Source organism: Mugil cephalus, chromosome 13 (assembly GCF_022458985.1).
Source record: "Mugil cephalus isolate CIBA_MC_2020 chromosome 13, CIBA_Mcephalus_1.1, whole genome shotgun sequence".
Taxonomy (NCBI): Eukaryota; Metazoa; Chordata; class Actinopteri; order Mugiliformes; family Mugilidae; genus Mugil; species Mugil cephalus.
The window spans coordinates 14,606,260-14,618,728 of record NC_061782.1 but is presented as its reverse complement, the minus strand read 5'-3'; the positions used below and the strand labels follow the sequence as shown (position 1 = coordinate 14,618,728).

General features: G+C 39.0%; 2 protein-coding genes across 2 annotated transcripts; both read left to right on the top strand.

Annotated features, from left to right (window-relative positions):
• Positions 1–1,563: 1,563 nt before the first annotated feature.
• On the top strand, positions 1,564–5,539 carry ppa1b (inorganic pyrophosphatase 1b). The gene is made up of 11 exons (XM_047604057.1): positions 1,564–1,730; positions 2,802–2,866; positions 3,247–3,300; positions 3,453–3,572; positions 3,964–4,050; positions 4,173–4,299; positions 4,396–4,523; positions 4,713–4,798; positions 4,900–4,975; positions 5,064–5,103; positions 5,189–5,539. Exons 1-11 carry the CDS (start codon positions 1,670–1,672, stop codon positions 5,218–5,220), a joined length of 876 nt encoding a protein of 291 aa, XP_047460013.1. The 5' UTR covers positions 1,564–1,669; the 3' UTR covers positions 5,221–5,539.
• Positions 5,540–6,531: 992 nt separating this feature from the next.
• Positions 6,532–12,366, top strand: sar1ab (secretion associated, Ras related GTPase 1Ab). Its single transcript, XM_047602934.1, has 7 exons — positions 6,532–6,632; positions 7,567–7,637; positions 8,038–8,157; positions 8,246–8,311; positions 8,382–8,485; positions 8,589–8,720; positions 11,098–12,366. Exons 2-7 carry the CDS (start codon positions 7,580–7,582, stop codon positions 11,212–11,214), a joined length of 597 nt encoding a protein of 198 aa, XP_047458890.1. The 5' UTR covers positions 6,532–6,632; positions 7,567–7,579; the 3' UTR covers positions 11,215–12,366.
• The last annotated feature ends 103 nt before the right edge of the window (positions 12,367–12,469 follow it).

The following is a 12,469-nucleotide window of genomic DNA, read 5'->3' as shown; positions in this document are numbered from 1 at the left end:
TTTTACTGGTACTAATCACCCAACAAACCACACTAAAGTACAGGGCACTCGCTACAACAGACTGGTAGAAAGACTCTAGTAACTCACTGCACACATTGAAAGACCTGAGCTTCCTGAGAAAGTAGAGTCTATTCAGGCCCTTCTTGTACACAGCATCACTGTTGTCCCTCCAGTCCAGCAAGTTGTTCATGTAGACTCCCAGCTACTTAGCAGTCCACTACTCCCTTCACTTCCAAGCCCTGGATGGTGATGGGCTCCAGTGGTGTCCTCTTCCTCTTGAAGTCAATAACCAGCTCATTGGTCTTGTCCACGTTCAGGAGTAGGTGGTTTACGTAAGACCACTCAGCAAAGTCCACAATCAGTGTCATATACTCCACCTCCTGTCCATCTCTAATACACCCTACTACTGCAGAGTCATCAGAGAACTTCTAGACCTAGGAAATCAGAGGTGTAAAGGGTGAAAAGAAAATGAGATGGGGCAGTCCCCTGTGGTGCCCCCACATTACTGACAACAGTATCTGACAGGGAGCCACCCAGTCGAACAAACTGGGGCCTGTCAGACAAGTAATCAGCAATCCAGGAGACAGTAGAGAAGCTGACACTCATCCTTAGCAACTTCTCCCTCATTAGAAACGGCTGAATGGTGTTCAAAGCACTGGAGAAATCAAATAATATGATCCTCATAGAGCCCTTCCCACCATGCAGGTGAGAGTGAGCTCACTGCAGCAAGTAGATTATGACATCATCCACACCAACATGAGGCTGATATGCAAGCTGAAGAAGGTCAAAGTCAGGGGCCGCCAGGGGTCTCAGCTGAGCCAGGACGAGTCTCTCCAGGACCTTCATGATGTGTGACATCAGTGCAACCGGCTGGTGCTTCTTCGGCACCGGTACTATGCAGGATGTTTTCCATAGTACCGGCATCCAACGTCAGACTCGGGTTAAACAGGTAGTGCATGATATGCCAGTCAACTGTGAAGTGCAGATCTTCAGGACTCAGGACCTAGGGCCAACTGACTTGCCTTACTTGACTTTCTCCAGCTGTGTTCTCACCTGGCCAGGTGTAAAAGTCATAGGGCTATTGCTGGACTATCCATTTGCTCTCCAATGATTGTCCTCACCCATTGCATTTGTACATGACCTTAAAGGCACCAGGGAGTAATCAAATATATTGGCTACTGTCAGAGGCTGCAGCACATTGCTCCGACTGTGTCAAAATGCAGAAAGATAATTTCGCTTTTGGGATCAATACAGTATCACAAATTAATAAATATATAATAATAATAAATAATCATTACCAGCACTGAATGGGTGGTCTTATAGAGAAAAATGCTGACGTCCAAGTACGGTTACTGACCGATCATTTTAGTCATAAGGAAATGTCAACATATTTTGAGAGAACAGGATTATACAAAAAAATATTTTTTTAATATTCTGATGACAATATTATTATAAGATTAAAAGACGTTTATGGCAAATCTGCGGTATTTTATAGTGATCAAATCAAAACTTACAGATATTATCGTTAGTCGTTGAACGCATCGTTAATCTGCGCCTGCGCGGTGCCCTCTGCGACCAAAAGAAAAAAAGCTAGTGAGCGCTCCGACGACTCCTTCCGCCGTCATCCACCATCCCAGGTTCAGTCAGCAATACGACCCTGCACTTAAACATGAGCTTCACGGTAGAAGAGAGGGGGAACCCGAACTCCCTGAGCTACCGCCTGTTCTTCAGTAAGTGGAAAAATAGTAGATGTAATAAACTTCTGTCTCCGTGTGATACTTTGAGGACTCTACACAAATACCGCGGACCGGGAAATCTCCCACGTGTCACTTATTCATTTATTCTTTCCTGGTTTGTTTCATCGTGTCATTAGCATCAACTATGTATCTTATTGCACTGGAAACTGTCGCAGATCGCGATATTTATTATTTTGCCTACTCCTAAGGGCTCCTAATGGTTCGCTATAATTGCGCAGACCAGTCCTGCCGGTTCCCCCGGCTACAGCAAGTAAGATGATGCGTCTTTGACATCAAATACTCCTCGACTTTGTTACATTATTGTTGTCTGATTCTGATAGAAGTAAGCTTATTATGTCGGTAAATCACGTAAAGTGCTTAAACGCGTCATCCGGGATTGGATCGTAAAAAGTGAGGGGACAACGCCCGCTTTGATTCTTATATGTGAATGAATCCATTGATATTGACTACTGGACAGACAATCCTTGTAATTTCACAGATGGACTAGCCTATTTAGTATTTAACTGTGTGATCATTTTGGTGGACATAGCCAAGTGGTGTTGTTAAACTGATTAATATATGAAAAGTTGAATCAACAGCTCTGGTTATTTTAAACTAATGCTGAATACCACAACCTGCATGATAATGAGATTTTGTGCAGGACTATTAAATTAGAATGACTATCGCACACAATCAATTGGCAGTTGAGTTTAGACTCAAATAAAGTTAGTCATAATTCATAATTAAACACTGATGCCGACTTAATTTTAACATATGGGCAAAATAAACCTCAGCTAACATCGGTTAAGTATGCATGGTAGCTATTGTGGAGTGGGCTTTAAATGTAAAACTGGCACCATCTTTGCTAGCATGTGAACTGTTTCATTACATAACATAAACAAACAGAAGAATAGTAGTAATAGCTGTGGCATATGGCAAGAAGTGAAAGTAGGAAGTAGAGCAGTTTACCGTAGTGTCATGATTAAGATTTGTTGATATAAGTATAATAAATCACAATCTGTGTATTCTGGCTGTATTCACACTGCATTTTATTGTGTTTTGCAGAAAATGCAGAAGGAAAGTACATCTCGCCGTTTCACGACGTACCAATTTATGCAGATGAGAGTCAGGTAAGAAAGCACACAGTGCCTCACCTTTACTCTACAGAGTATGCTAATATGTGTGTGTATTCTTTATGTCCTCTGGTCAAATAACGTTTGCACTTCTGTTGTACATGTGTAGAATTTGTAGCTACAGTGTCTTGCTTCAGGCAGTACTCTCCACAATAGTGTAGTCAAAGTCTATCAGCAAGGCAGTGGCCTTTACTCTTTATTTTCCGTCTGCTGTGTCAATACGGCTTGTGATAGCAGCAGATGATCTTTTATCTTATGACTGCAGTGATAAGAGCCAGAGCGTTACGTGTGCAATCGTGACGTAGCTCAAAATCACTTCATATATTCAATTAGGTCAAGATTTTAATGTGATTTATGTTCTTTTTTCTCCCTTATAGAACATCTTTCACATGGTTGTTGAAGTACCAAGATGGACAAATGCAAAGATGGAGGTATGATGGGTCTGATTTTATACCTTATATACCTACCTGTGTTTTAATTTTGTACATTATTTTTTTAAATCATACATTTCCTTCAACCTAAATAATATGTATATATTTTTTTGCATTAGTTGTGTCTATAAGTAATACAATGTGTTTTACAGATTGCTACAAAAGACCTCCTGAACCCAATAAAGCAGGATGTGAAGAAGGGCAAGCTGCGTTATGTTGCCAATGTTTTCCCGCATAAGGGCTACATATGGAACTACGGGGCCATTCCTCAGGTCAGTATTTTGTTTGTGATGCTGATGTGTTCTCCCGAAGGCTCTGAAACGGCATAGCAAAGTGCTATTTGTTTCTACTTGCGTGTTTCCAGCATGTTCTGATTGGTCGTCTCCAGTGGCCGGAGCAGGCACCACCCATACATATTTGAGCCAAAAGCTGAAGCCTTAGAAACTGTTTTGCAAAATTGGCCCAAGCTCCCTAGTGCAGGATGAGTCATATTTTTTCCAGGAAAAGACAATTCCATTTAAAAAACCATCAAATTTCCCTTTTATTTGTTTGTTTTATTTGTAGTGCGAGACAATATCACATTAGTTTCCATGGGGATTTAGACAATGAGCAGCAAACACTATGTAGTTGTTTTTGTTTTCTAATACTGCTGTCATGTTTTAGACATGGGAAGATCCAGCACATAAAGATAAGGACACTGACTGCTGCGGTGACAACGACCCAATTGATGTCTGCGAAATCGGCTCTAAGGTACGACACTGGCTGGTGATTTTACAGCCTCATGTGTTTTTCGTACAAAATGTAGAATACTGCTGATGTCGAGGTGAGCACTCCTTTGTTACTGAAAAAAACATCTGCAATGCCCCGTCTAGGTGTGCTCCCGTGGGGAGATAATCAAAGTGAAGGTACTCGGTGTCCTGGCCATGATTGATGAGGGTGAGACTGATTGGAAAGTGATTGCAATAAATGTGGAAGACCCTGAAGCCAAGGACTTGAACAGTAAGCCCTTTTCCTTTTTTTGCCTGTGTGGGTTTTTGCCGCTGTCCTGCATCAGTCACAGCATGAACCTGTTTTGTTGTCCCCATCTATTTTCAGACATCGGTGATGTCCAGCGTCTGAAACCTGGCTATCTGGAGGCCACGGTCGATTGGTTCAAGAGGTACAAAGTGCCAGACGGGAAACCAGAGAACCGTTTTGCTTTCAATGAAGAGTTCAAAGACAAGGTGTTTACTTATTCCACATTTGTCATTAAATAGATGTAGATTAATCTTTAACATGTGCAGAGTTGCCATTCAAGGATTCAGTGAGTTTTGTCAAGTCACTACTTCAGTTGATAACATGAAATACTATTAATATATAATTTATTGGCGTTGGCCCACTTCTAAACTAAGTTATTGATATATTATTTTCAGGACTTTGCCATTGAAGTTATCAAGAGCACTCACAACTTCTGGAAAGCCCTCATTTCCCAAAAAGCTAATGCCGGTGAACTGAACTGGTAAACACTGCATTACTTTTATAACATATCACCTAAATTATTGTCTCGATTATACAATAAGGGCACTATATCAAATATATATGTTGTACATTCTCAAACAGCAAAAACACATGTGTGTCGGCCTCTGAGAGCCCTTACTGCTGCTCAGCAGATGAGGCCAAAGCCGCTGTTGGTGACGTAAGTTAGATTTTCTTCATCCTATTGTGCAACATGACATCAGAGATTTCAACAACAGAATTCTTTAACCATTTCCCTCTATTTTTAGACGTGTCCCTGTGGAAAAGAAGAGCCCATTCCATCATCAGGTAGTGCTTCATAAAATATCCCTTCCAATAATGTTGAATTTCTGCTGAATCGGACTAAACATGATGGTAATGTTTTCATTTGCAGTTGATAAATGGTTCTACTATGAGAGGAAGTAATCCCTGAGCTGTCTGGATTGGAGCAGAAGAGAAGGGCCATCTCTCACAGGAATACTTGAAGATGAACTTGGATTAGGAACCAATGGGCCAACTGGATGATGTCTGTGGATCTGTGTCTCCCTGGTATAGGGGTTAGATACTGTAGTGAAAGAGAAGTAAAAATGTACTCATGTCTTGACCAATAAAGTTTCCACTTATTTAACAAAGATCTCTTTGGAGATGTGCTGTCATACACTAAGTGCAGGTACTGTGCAGAGCAGATGTTGATGTCCTGTATGAGACTGACCTGCTTTAATAAAGCTTCTCTGTTAAATTATAATCAAAGTTGAGTTTCATGAGTTGGGCTAATGTGTCACGCAAAGTGTGTGCGTTTGAGTGCTGCCACCTAGTGTCCATTACCTCGCATGCATTTTCTTTGTCCATTGTACAGGTTGTTTGATTGGATTAAGTGTTACAATCTCTTGCAATTCAGCCTGTAAATTTTACAAATAAAATTGGATTAAAAATGAAAGATAGGAGCAGTAAAGAAAACATTAAAGGCACATCAAAGGTAGTGGCAATTTAATTTCCAGATTGAGTTGTATCATGTCTTTGTGGAAACTATTCTGCTTGTGAGGCCTTTACAGTAAAAACTCAGGAAAGTAGTAAAAATGTGTTGGGATTAACTAAAACAGAAATTAAAACGACAACAAAAAAGCAATTTTATTGATTGAAAAGAATCCAAACTTTAGATGAAACAACAGTGTGTACTCATACAATTTGAGTAAATGAAAATTTATTTCTAAATGCGTCGTCTCTCAATTTAGTCAGAGCAGAGTGTTTTGTTGTTGTTGTTGTTGTTGTTGTTGTTGTTGATGTGTTTTTTTTAGACTGGGATGTTTACAGTACACGGCTGTCGTGCTGTAATCAGATGATGATGAAACACAACACAAATAATTTAAATAAATAAATAATAAAACTAAAATTGATGCGACCAAAGTAAAACTAAATATGTTCATACACCGAAAATGAAAGTTATAAAACGAAGACAAAATACAAATGAAAAACTAATAACTAATAGATGTTTTGTTAATCTATTTGTGAATGAAAACTACTCAGCCATATTTACAATGACGTAGCGACGAAGTTGTGCTTTTTTACAGAGCCCTTTTAATAAGTACTTTTCTAGAGCAACGAAATAATATGTAAATTTCGTGAAAGTAACAGTAAAATATATTTGTTTATGTATATATTTGTTTATATATATTTATGCCTTTATTTTGTGTGCCTTGCCTCGCGTGCTCATGCTTATCGGCCGTCCTGCTGACGTACTTCCTGTTATCTGTCAAATTTGCGGTCTTCATGTCAGCAGACGGGACAGAGTTGGACCAAATACCAACCGACGAGGGAGTTAACAAATTCGGGAGACCAAGGTAATACCGCAAATCATGAATAAAACTTACTTTGTTTACGTGTACATATTTCCATTTGAGTCTGCTGGTTGAGCCCCTCACTCAACACCATAAAGTTTAACTTGATCCTTACGGAGCCGTTTACACGCTCGTGTTTACTGAATTTATCTTTGTTTACTCTTTGTCAGCTGATGCCGAAACATCTATAGCTACAGGCCGAACTGCGGCTCAAATTGTTAAATTACTAGAATAATCGTTTCTGAGGAGCTTTGTTGAGAGTTTAGTGGACTCTCGTGCTTTCTGGTGTTATTTATGTATTTTTTGCATTGGAGTACTGACATGGCATTTTTGAGAATTAGCTGACTATGTATTAAGCTGTATGTGATATTTCACAGATATGGGAATTATGGGAAACTTTTTATGATAATCTAGCCAACAGTTCGGTGTTTTCCAAAAACCTTAGTCACCGAAGGCCTCTCTGTTCAAGCACATTAAGTTCATTGAGAGTGACAGGTGTTTGTGTCTGTGAAAGAGGGAGTGAGAGAGAAGCTGGGGGTGACCACCAAGATCAAGTGTCCTTGGCTTGACTTGACATAAAAATAGTCGGAGGAAGATTGGTGTGCCTCTGCTCTCAGAACAGACCAGCAGTCTGTGTGCTGCTTCGCTTAGCTCTTTCCCTCTCATGCCTTGAAACTTGTGTAATTGTATGTGATTACGCGGAGCTTACACATACCAGTAGAGTAATCCAGGGTCAGAAATGCTGATGAACAATGAGCCTCAGTGCTAGCTTCTGTAATGCAACATTGTCCTTGTGCAACAATATATTAAACCCTGTCATTGTTTTACGTTTTTTTTGGGACATGTGTTTACTTGCTCATGCATATATGGGGATATGCAGCTTGGTTGAACATAAATTAAATGCCCACTTATCCCTTATGCGTTTTCTCTATTCCAGGTAATCGAGAGAAATGTCTTTTATATTTGATTGGATCTACAGGAGCTTCAGCAGCGTCCTGCAGCTATTAGGTACAGTATAAGTGCCATTAGACCTTATGGAATATCAGCTCTCACATGACAATGTATGTGTTACATAAACAGTAAAGTATATATTTGAAAATTGAAATATAGTAATTGGCAAATGAACAACTGATAGCCAAATGTTGTTTCTGTTTTTCACATTTTAGTGTATTTCACCAATTCTAACCCGAAATACTTACAACTTTTATTGTTTTTTTTTGTTTGTTTTTTTTTATCAATTTACATACATAAACCAACCAATAAGCAGTAAAACAACATAACATTTTAACTTCAAAACTTTTCCAAAATACAACAAGGACCTCCCTGTTGGAGGAGGCTTCCAGTCCTTTTCCCCCTTGATTTAGATTTTATTCTGAGTTTCTAATTGGTTGATTCTTTCTTCCATTAGGGTTGTACAAGAAGACCGGCAAGCTGGTTTTCCTCGGACTAGACAATGCTGGAAAAACAACACTCCTGCAGATGCTGAGAGATGACAGGCTAGGACAGCACATGCCAACGCTATATCCAAGTACATTCAGTGATTCCACGTGTCTGTTTATCAGTCAGCTTCATGTTTCTTAGCTTCCTCATTTACATTAAGTCTTCTTTTCCCTCAGCATCTGAGGAGCTGACCATAGCTGGAATGACCTTCACAACTTTTGACCTGGGAGGTCACACACAAGGTGGGAGTTAATGGAATTGATGTATGTGCACAAGTGTCACAAAAATACTGAAATTGTGTGGCTTCTACAGCGCGAAGGATTTGGAAGAACTATTTCCCAGCCATAAACGGTATAGTCTACATGGTGGATTGTGCTGATCATGAGCGACTAGGAGAGGCTAAAGTTGAACTGGACGTGAGTTACTTATACTGATTTTACTTTTTAGATCAATGCAAGACACATTTTCTTATACTTGTTGCTCATATATGTTTTTGTTGATACTACGTCTTGCGGGTAGGCCCTGTTAACAGATGAAACCATCTCAAACATCCCGGTTCTCATCCTCGGGAATAAGATAGATCGTCCAGAGGCTATCAGTGAGGATGCGCTCAGAGGAATATTTGGTCTTCATGGACATACAACCGGAAAGGTAAGGAGCGTGTGTTTGATTAAATTGTGTTTTTTTTTGTCACATGAATTTTTTTGTTTATTCATTAATTTCTTACGTCATAGTTTAAGGGGTAGAAACAATAAATCTCAATACACTACCAGTCAAAGGTTTGGACACACATTCCTATTCTATGTTTTTTTTCTTTTACTACTTTCTACACTGTAAATACATGTAGATAGTGAAGATGTCAAATATATGAAGCAAGATATATGGAATTATGTAGCAAAGAAAAAAATAAACTCTAAATATGTTTTATATTTTAGCTTCTTCAAAGTAAAAGCCCTTTGCCTTGTTGACAGTGCTGCAAACCCTTGGCCTTCGCTCAATGAGCTTCCTGATGATGTCACTTGCAATGGTTTTCACTTCACAGGTGTGCCTTGTCAGGGTTCATTTGTGGAATTTCTTGCCTTCTTAATGGGGTTGGGCCCATCAGTTGTGTTGTGCAGAAATTGGCTTGGTAGGCAGCTGACAGCCCTATTAAATTCATCTTATGGCAAGAACCACTATTAAGTAAAGAAAAACGACAGTCCGACTAAAGTTCAGTCAGTCCGGAAAATTGCAAAAACTTTGAATGTGTCCCTAAGTGCAGTCACAGAAACCATCAAACGCTATGATGAAACTGGCTCACATGAGGACCACCCCAGGAAAGGAAGACCAAGAGTCATATCTGCTGCTTAGGATAAGTTCATCCGAGTCACCAGCCTCAGAAATCGCAAATTAACGGCACCTCAGATTAGAGCCTGTACAAATGCCACACAGAGTTCTAGTAGCAGACACATCAATTGTCCTTGCTGGTTGAATAGCTTCTAAAAAACCACTACTAAGGAAAAACAATAAGCAGTAGAGATTTGTTTCGGCCAACAAACAGGTGTGATGGTGCGGGGGTGCTTTGGTGGTGACACTGTTGGGTATTTATTCAAAACTGGAGGCACACTGAACCAGCATGGCTACCGCAGCATCCTGCAGCGACATGCCTTCCCATCTGGTTTGCTTTTAGTTGGGCCATCATTTATTTTTCAACAGGACAATGACCCCAAACACACCTCCAGGCTGTGTAAGATCTATTTGACCAAGAAGGAGAGTGATGAAGAGCTGCACCAGATGACCTGACCTAAACCCAATCAAGATGGTTTGGGATGAGATGGAGCCCAGAGTGAAAGCCAAAGGGCCAAGCATCAGCTCAGCATCTCTGGGAACTCCCTCTAGACTGTGGAAAACCATTTCAGGTGAATACCTCATGAAGCTCATTTAGAGAAGGCCAAGAGTGTGCAAAGCAGCAATGAAAGCAAAGGGTGGCTATTTTGAAGAATCTAAAATATAAAACATCTTTTGAATTATTTCATAGCTTTTTGTTTACTTCATGATTCCATGTGTGTCCATTCATAGTTTTGATACCTTCAACGAAAATCTACTATGTCATGAATAGTCATGAAAAAAAAAAAAACTACAGTAAATGAGAAGGTGTCTCAAAACTTTTGACTGGTAGTGTATGTGTACAAGCCGGTGTCCTGCAATAGACTGTCGACCTGTTCATGAATGAATGAATGAATAAACGTGCAAACCACCTGGTTTTTGGACGGCATAATAACAGTGAGTTGACTTCACAGGTGTCACAGCGCAGGTGGTGTTTTACTTCTGGAATTTATCGTATGAATCTTTTTTATTTATTTAGTCAAATCTGAGTTTACGTGGGCAGCTGTAACTGTGCAAATATCACCACCGGTCATGATAAATTCTTTTACAATGGGGGACATTATGTGGGTTGAGAAACATTTGCTCATTATCTTCCTCATGCAAATTTTTCATTATTAATGTCAATCTTGGTAACTGTCTGTTGTTAAAGATGAACTAATGCAAGATTCAAATGAAAGCAATTCGTAAGACATGTTTTAGTCACCCACCTGAATGAAAAATAGCTCTGGCCATGCTTCAGTCTTTTCTTTAGTAAAAGTACCATTACAACAGGGTAAAAATACCCCGTTATAAGTCAAAGTCCTGCATGAAAATTTCTATTTCAGTAAAAGTGGTAGCACAAAAAAAATTATTGAAAATATTAGAGTAACAATAGTGGTTCATACTAAATCATCAGTGTGTAAGCAGACTGAGATAATGAATTTGACATGAAAGAAGAAACAATTTTCTTCTCTAATTTGAGATTTATGGTGCAATATTGGACCATTTGGACATTTACTATAATGATACCATGTGCATAGTATAGGGGGGAAGACACTTTTTGTGATTAAGAGTTTATCTGTTACAGTCTTTATTTTAAAAGGACAAAGAAGCATGATGAAATGGGTGAACTTTGGATTAAAATATGTACCTTTACATGTGTTGTGTTTGTGTTTCTTTCCAGGGTACAGTATCACTGAAGGAGCTGAATTTGAGACCAATGGAGGTTTTCATGTGCAGCGTGTTGAAGAGACAGGGATATGGGGAAGGTTTCCGCTGGCTCTCCCAGTATATTGAATGATTCATGATCTTTCAATGGCCATTATCCAGATTTACAATGCTGTCTGTGCACAGACATGTCCCACACAAAACTACCTGCATAGAAAGATATTTCTATTAAATATGTTACATGTAAGACTTGGACTGCCAGTAAAAAATATGTTTTAAATAATATTTTGTTATAATTTACTCTATTTATGGAAATGTACAGTATTATGCACAGTAATACCACAGCAAGTCAAAGGTAAATTTGCCCATGATCCTGTTCAGATTATTAAAATTGAGTGTAGAGAATAATCTCTATGCTGTGGTGTACTTAAAGCTTGTAGAGAATTCTATCTGGGACATATAGAGCATGTCGCCGCTGTGAACCAGCTTCTGACCCAGGTTTATTTTTGGCTGCGGGTGTTGACTTACCATGAAGGTCAATTTTTAGTTTTTTTTTTGTGGGCTTGGAGTTACTTTCCCTTGATTGGCAATGAATCATTTTTGTTGGCACAGATACAAACCATATCTTTCATTATTCAATTAATTTATGTTTTGAAACTAATGGGGGATCTCTGTCTGGAAGATTGCTACAGACATTTGGTGGTATGTTTGTTCATGTTGAGACAGTAGCCTGCTACCTCCAAGGACACTGACAGTTCTCCTGAATGCATATTTTTTCCTTTTAAATCCATGAAAGGTTTACAACTACTGCCGATAATATGATTGTGACCATAAGTGCATTACTGACTTTTTTACCATGAGAAGCTTTATTTAATACCACACAGTGTTAAATTATTTCAGTACATGATAACTGAAAAGGCACAGCCAGGTGATTTAACTAACTCCTACTGCAGAGAGGATGCCACACTACTTGATAGGTCATCGATGTAAGAAGAACTAAGTACTTTGTGAGTAGTTGCTGCAGCAATGTGCAGCGATAATATGAGAGTACTTTGGTGGTGTTTAAAAATAACCTGTGCATACAGTATAATGCATGAGAATATCTTTCATTGTTAAAAAAATATTTTGTGTGTAAGTTATTATTTATATTTTGGAATAAAACTGGCTTATGTTACCTCGATCACTGAGATACTGTATGAAGTAATGCTCCAAAAAGTAGGTCATATTCTTTTTGGATGCAGTGTGTGAAGTTTAGTAAAATAAATATTTTTGACAATCCTTTAAACTGTGTTTGTCATTGTTAGAGTTGAATTTTCTTTCAATATTACATTACATACAGTCGAGCATCTCATTATACTATATATTTAGTAGATCTGCTGCAAATAGCA

What these genes read in the sequence shown, in the direction of transcription:
- ppa1b (XM_047604057.1), top strand. Translation starts at nt 1,670, where the DNA reads ATGAGCTTCACGGTAGAAGAGAGGGGGAACCCGAACTCCCTGAGCTAC. An exon ending in ATGAAGAGTTCAAAGACAAG is followed by an intron (nt 4,524 to 4,712) that starts GTGTTTACTTAT and finishes TATTATTTTCAG; the next exon opens with GACTTTGCCATTGAAGTTAT. An exon ending in CCAAAGCCGCTGTTGGTGAC is followed by an intron (nt 4,976 to 5,063) that starts GTAAGTTAGATT and finishes CTCTATTTTTAG; the next exon opens with ACGTGTCCCTGTGGAAAAGA.
- sar1ab (XM_047602934.1), top strand. Translation starts at nt 7,580, where the DNA reads ATGTCTTTTATATTTGATTGGATCTACAGGAGCTTCAGCAGCGTCCTG. An exon ending in CCTGGGAGGTCACACACAAG is followed by an intron (nt 8,312 to 8,381) that starts GTGGGAGTTAAT and finishes TGGCTTCTACAG; the next exon opens with CGCGAAGGATTTGGAAGAAC. An exon ending in ATGGACATACAACCGGAAAG is followed by an intron (nt 8,721 to 11,097) that starts GTAAGGAGCGTG and finishes GTTTCTTTCCAG; the next exon opens with GGTACAGTATCACTGAAGGA.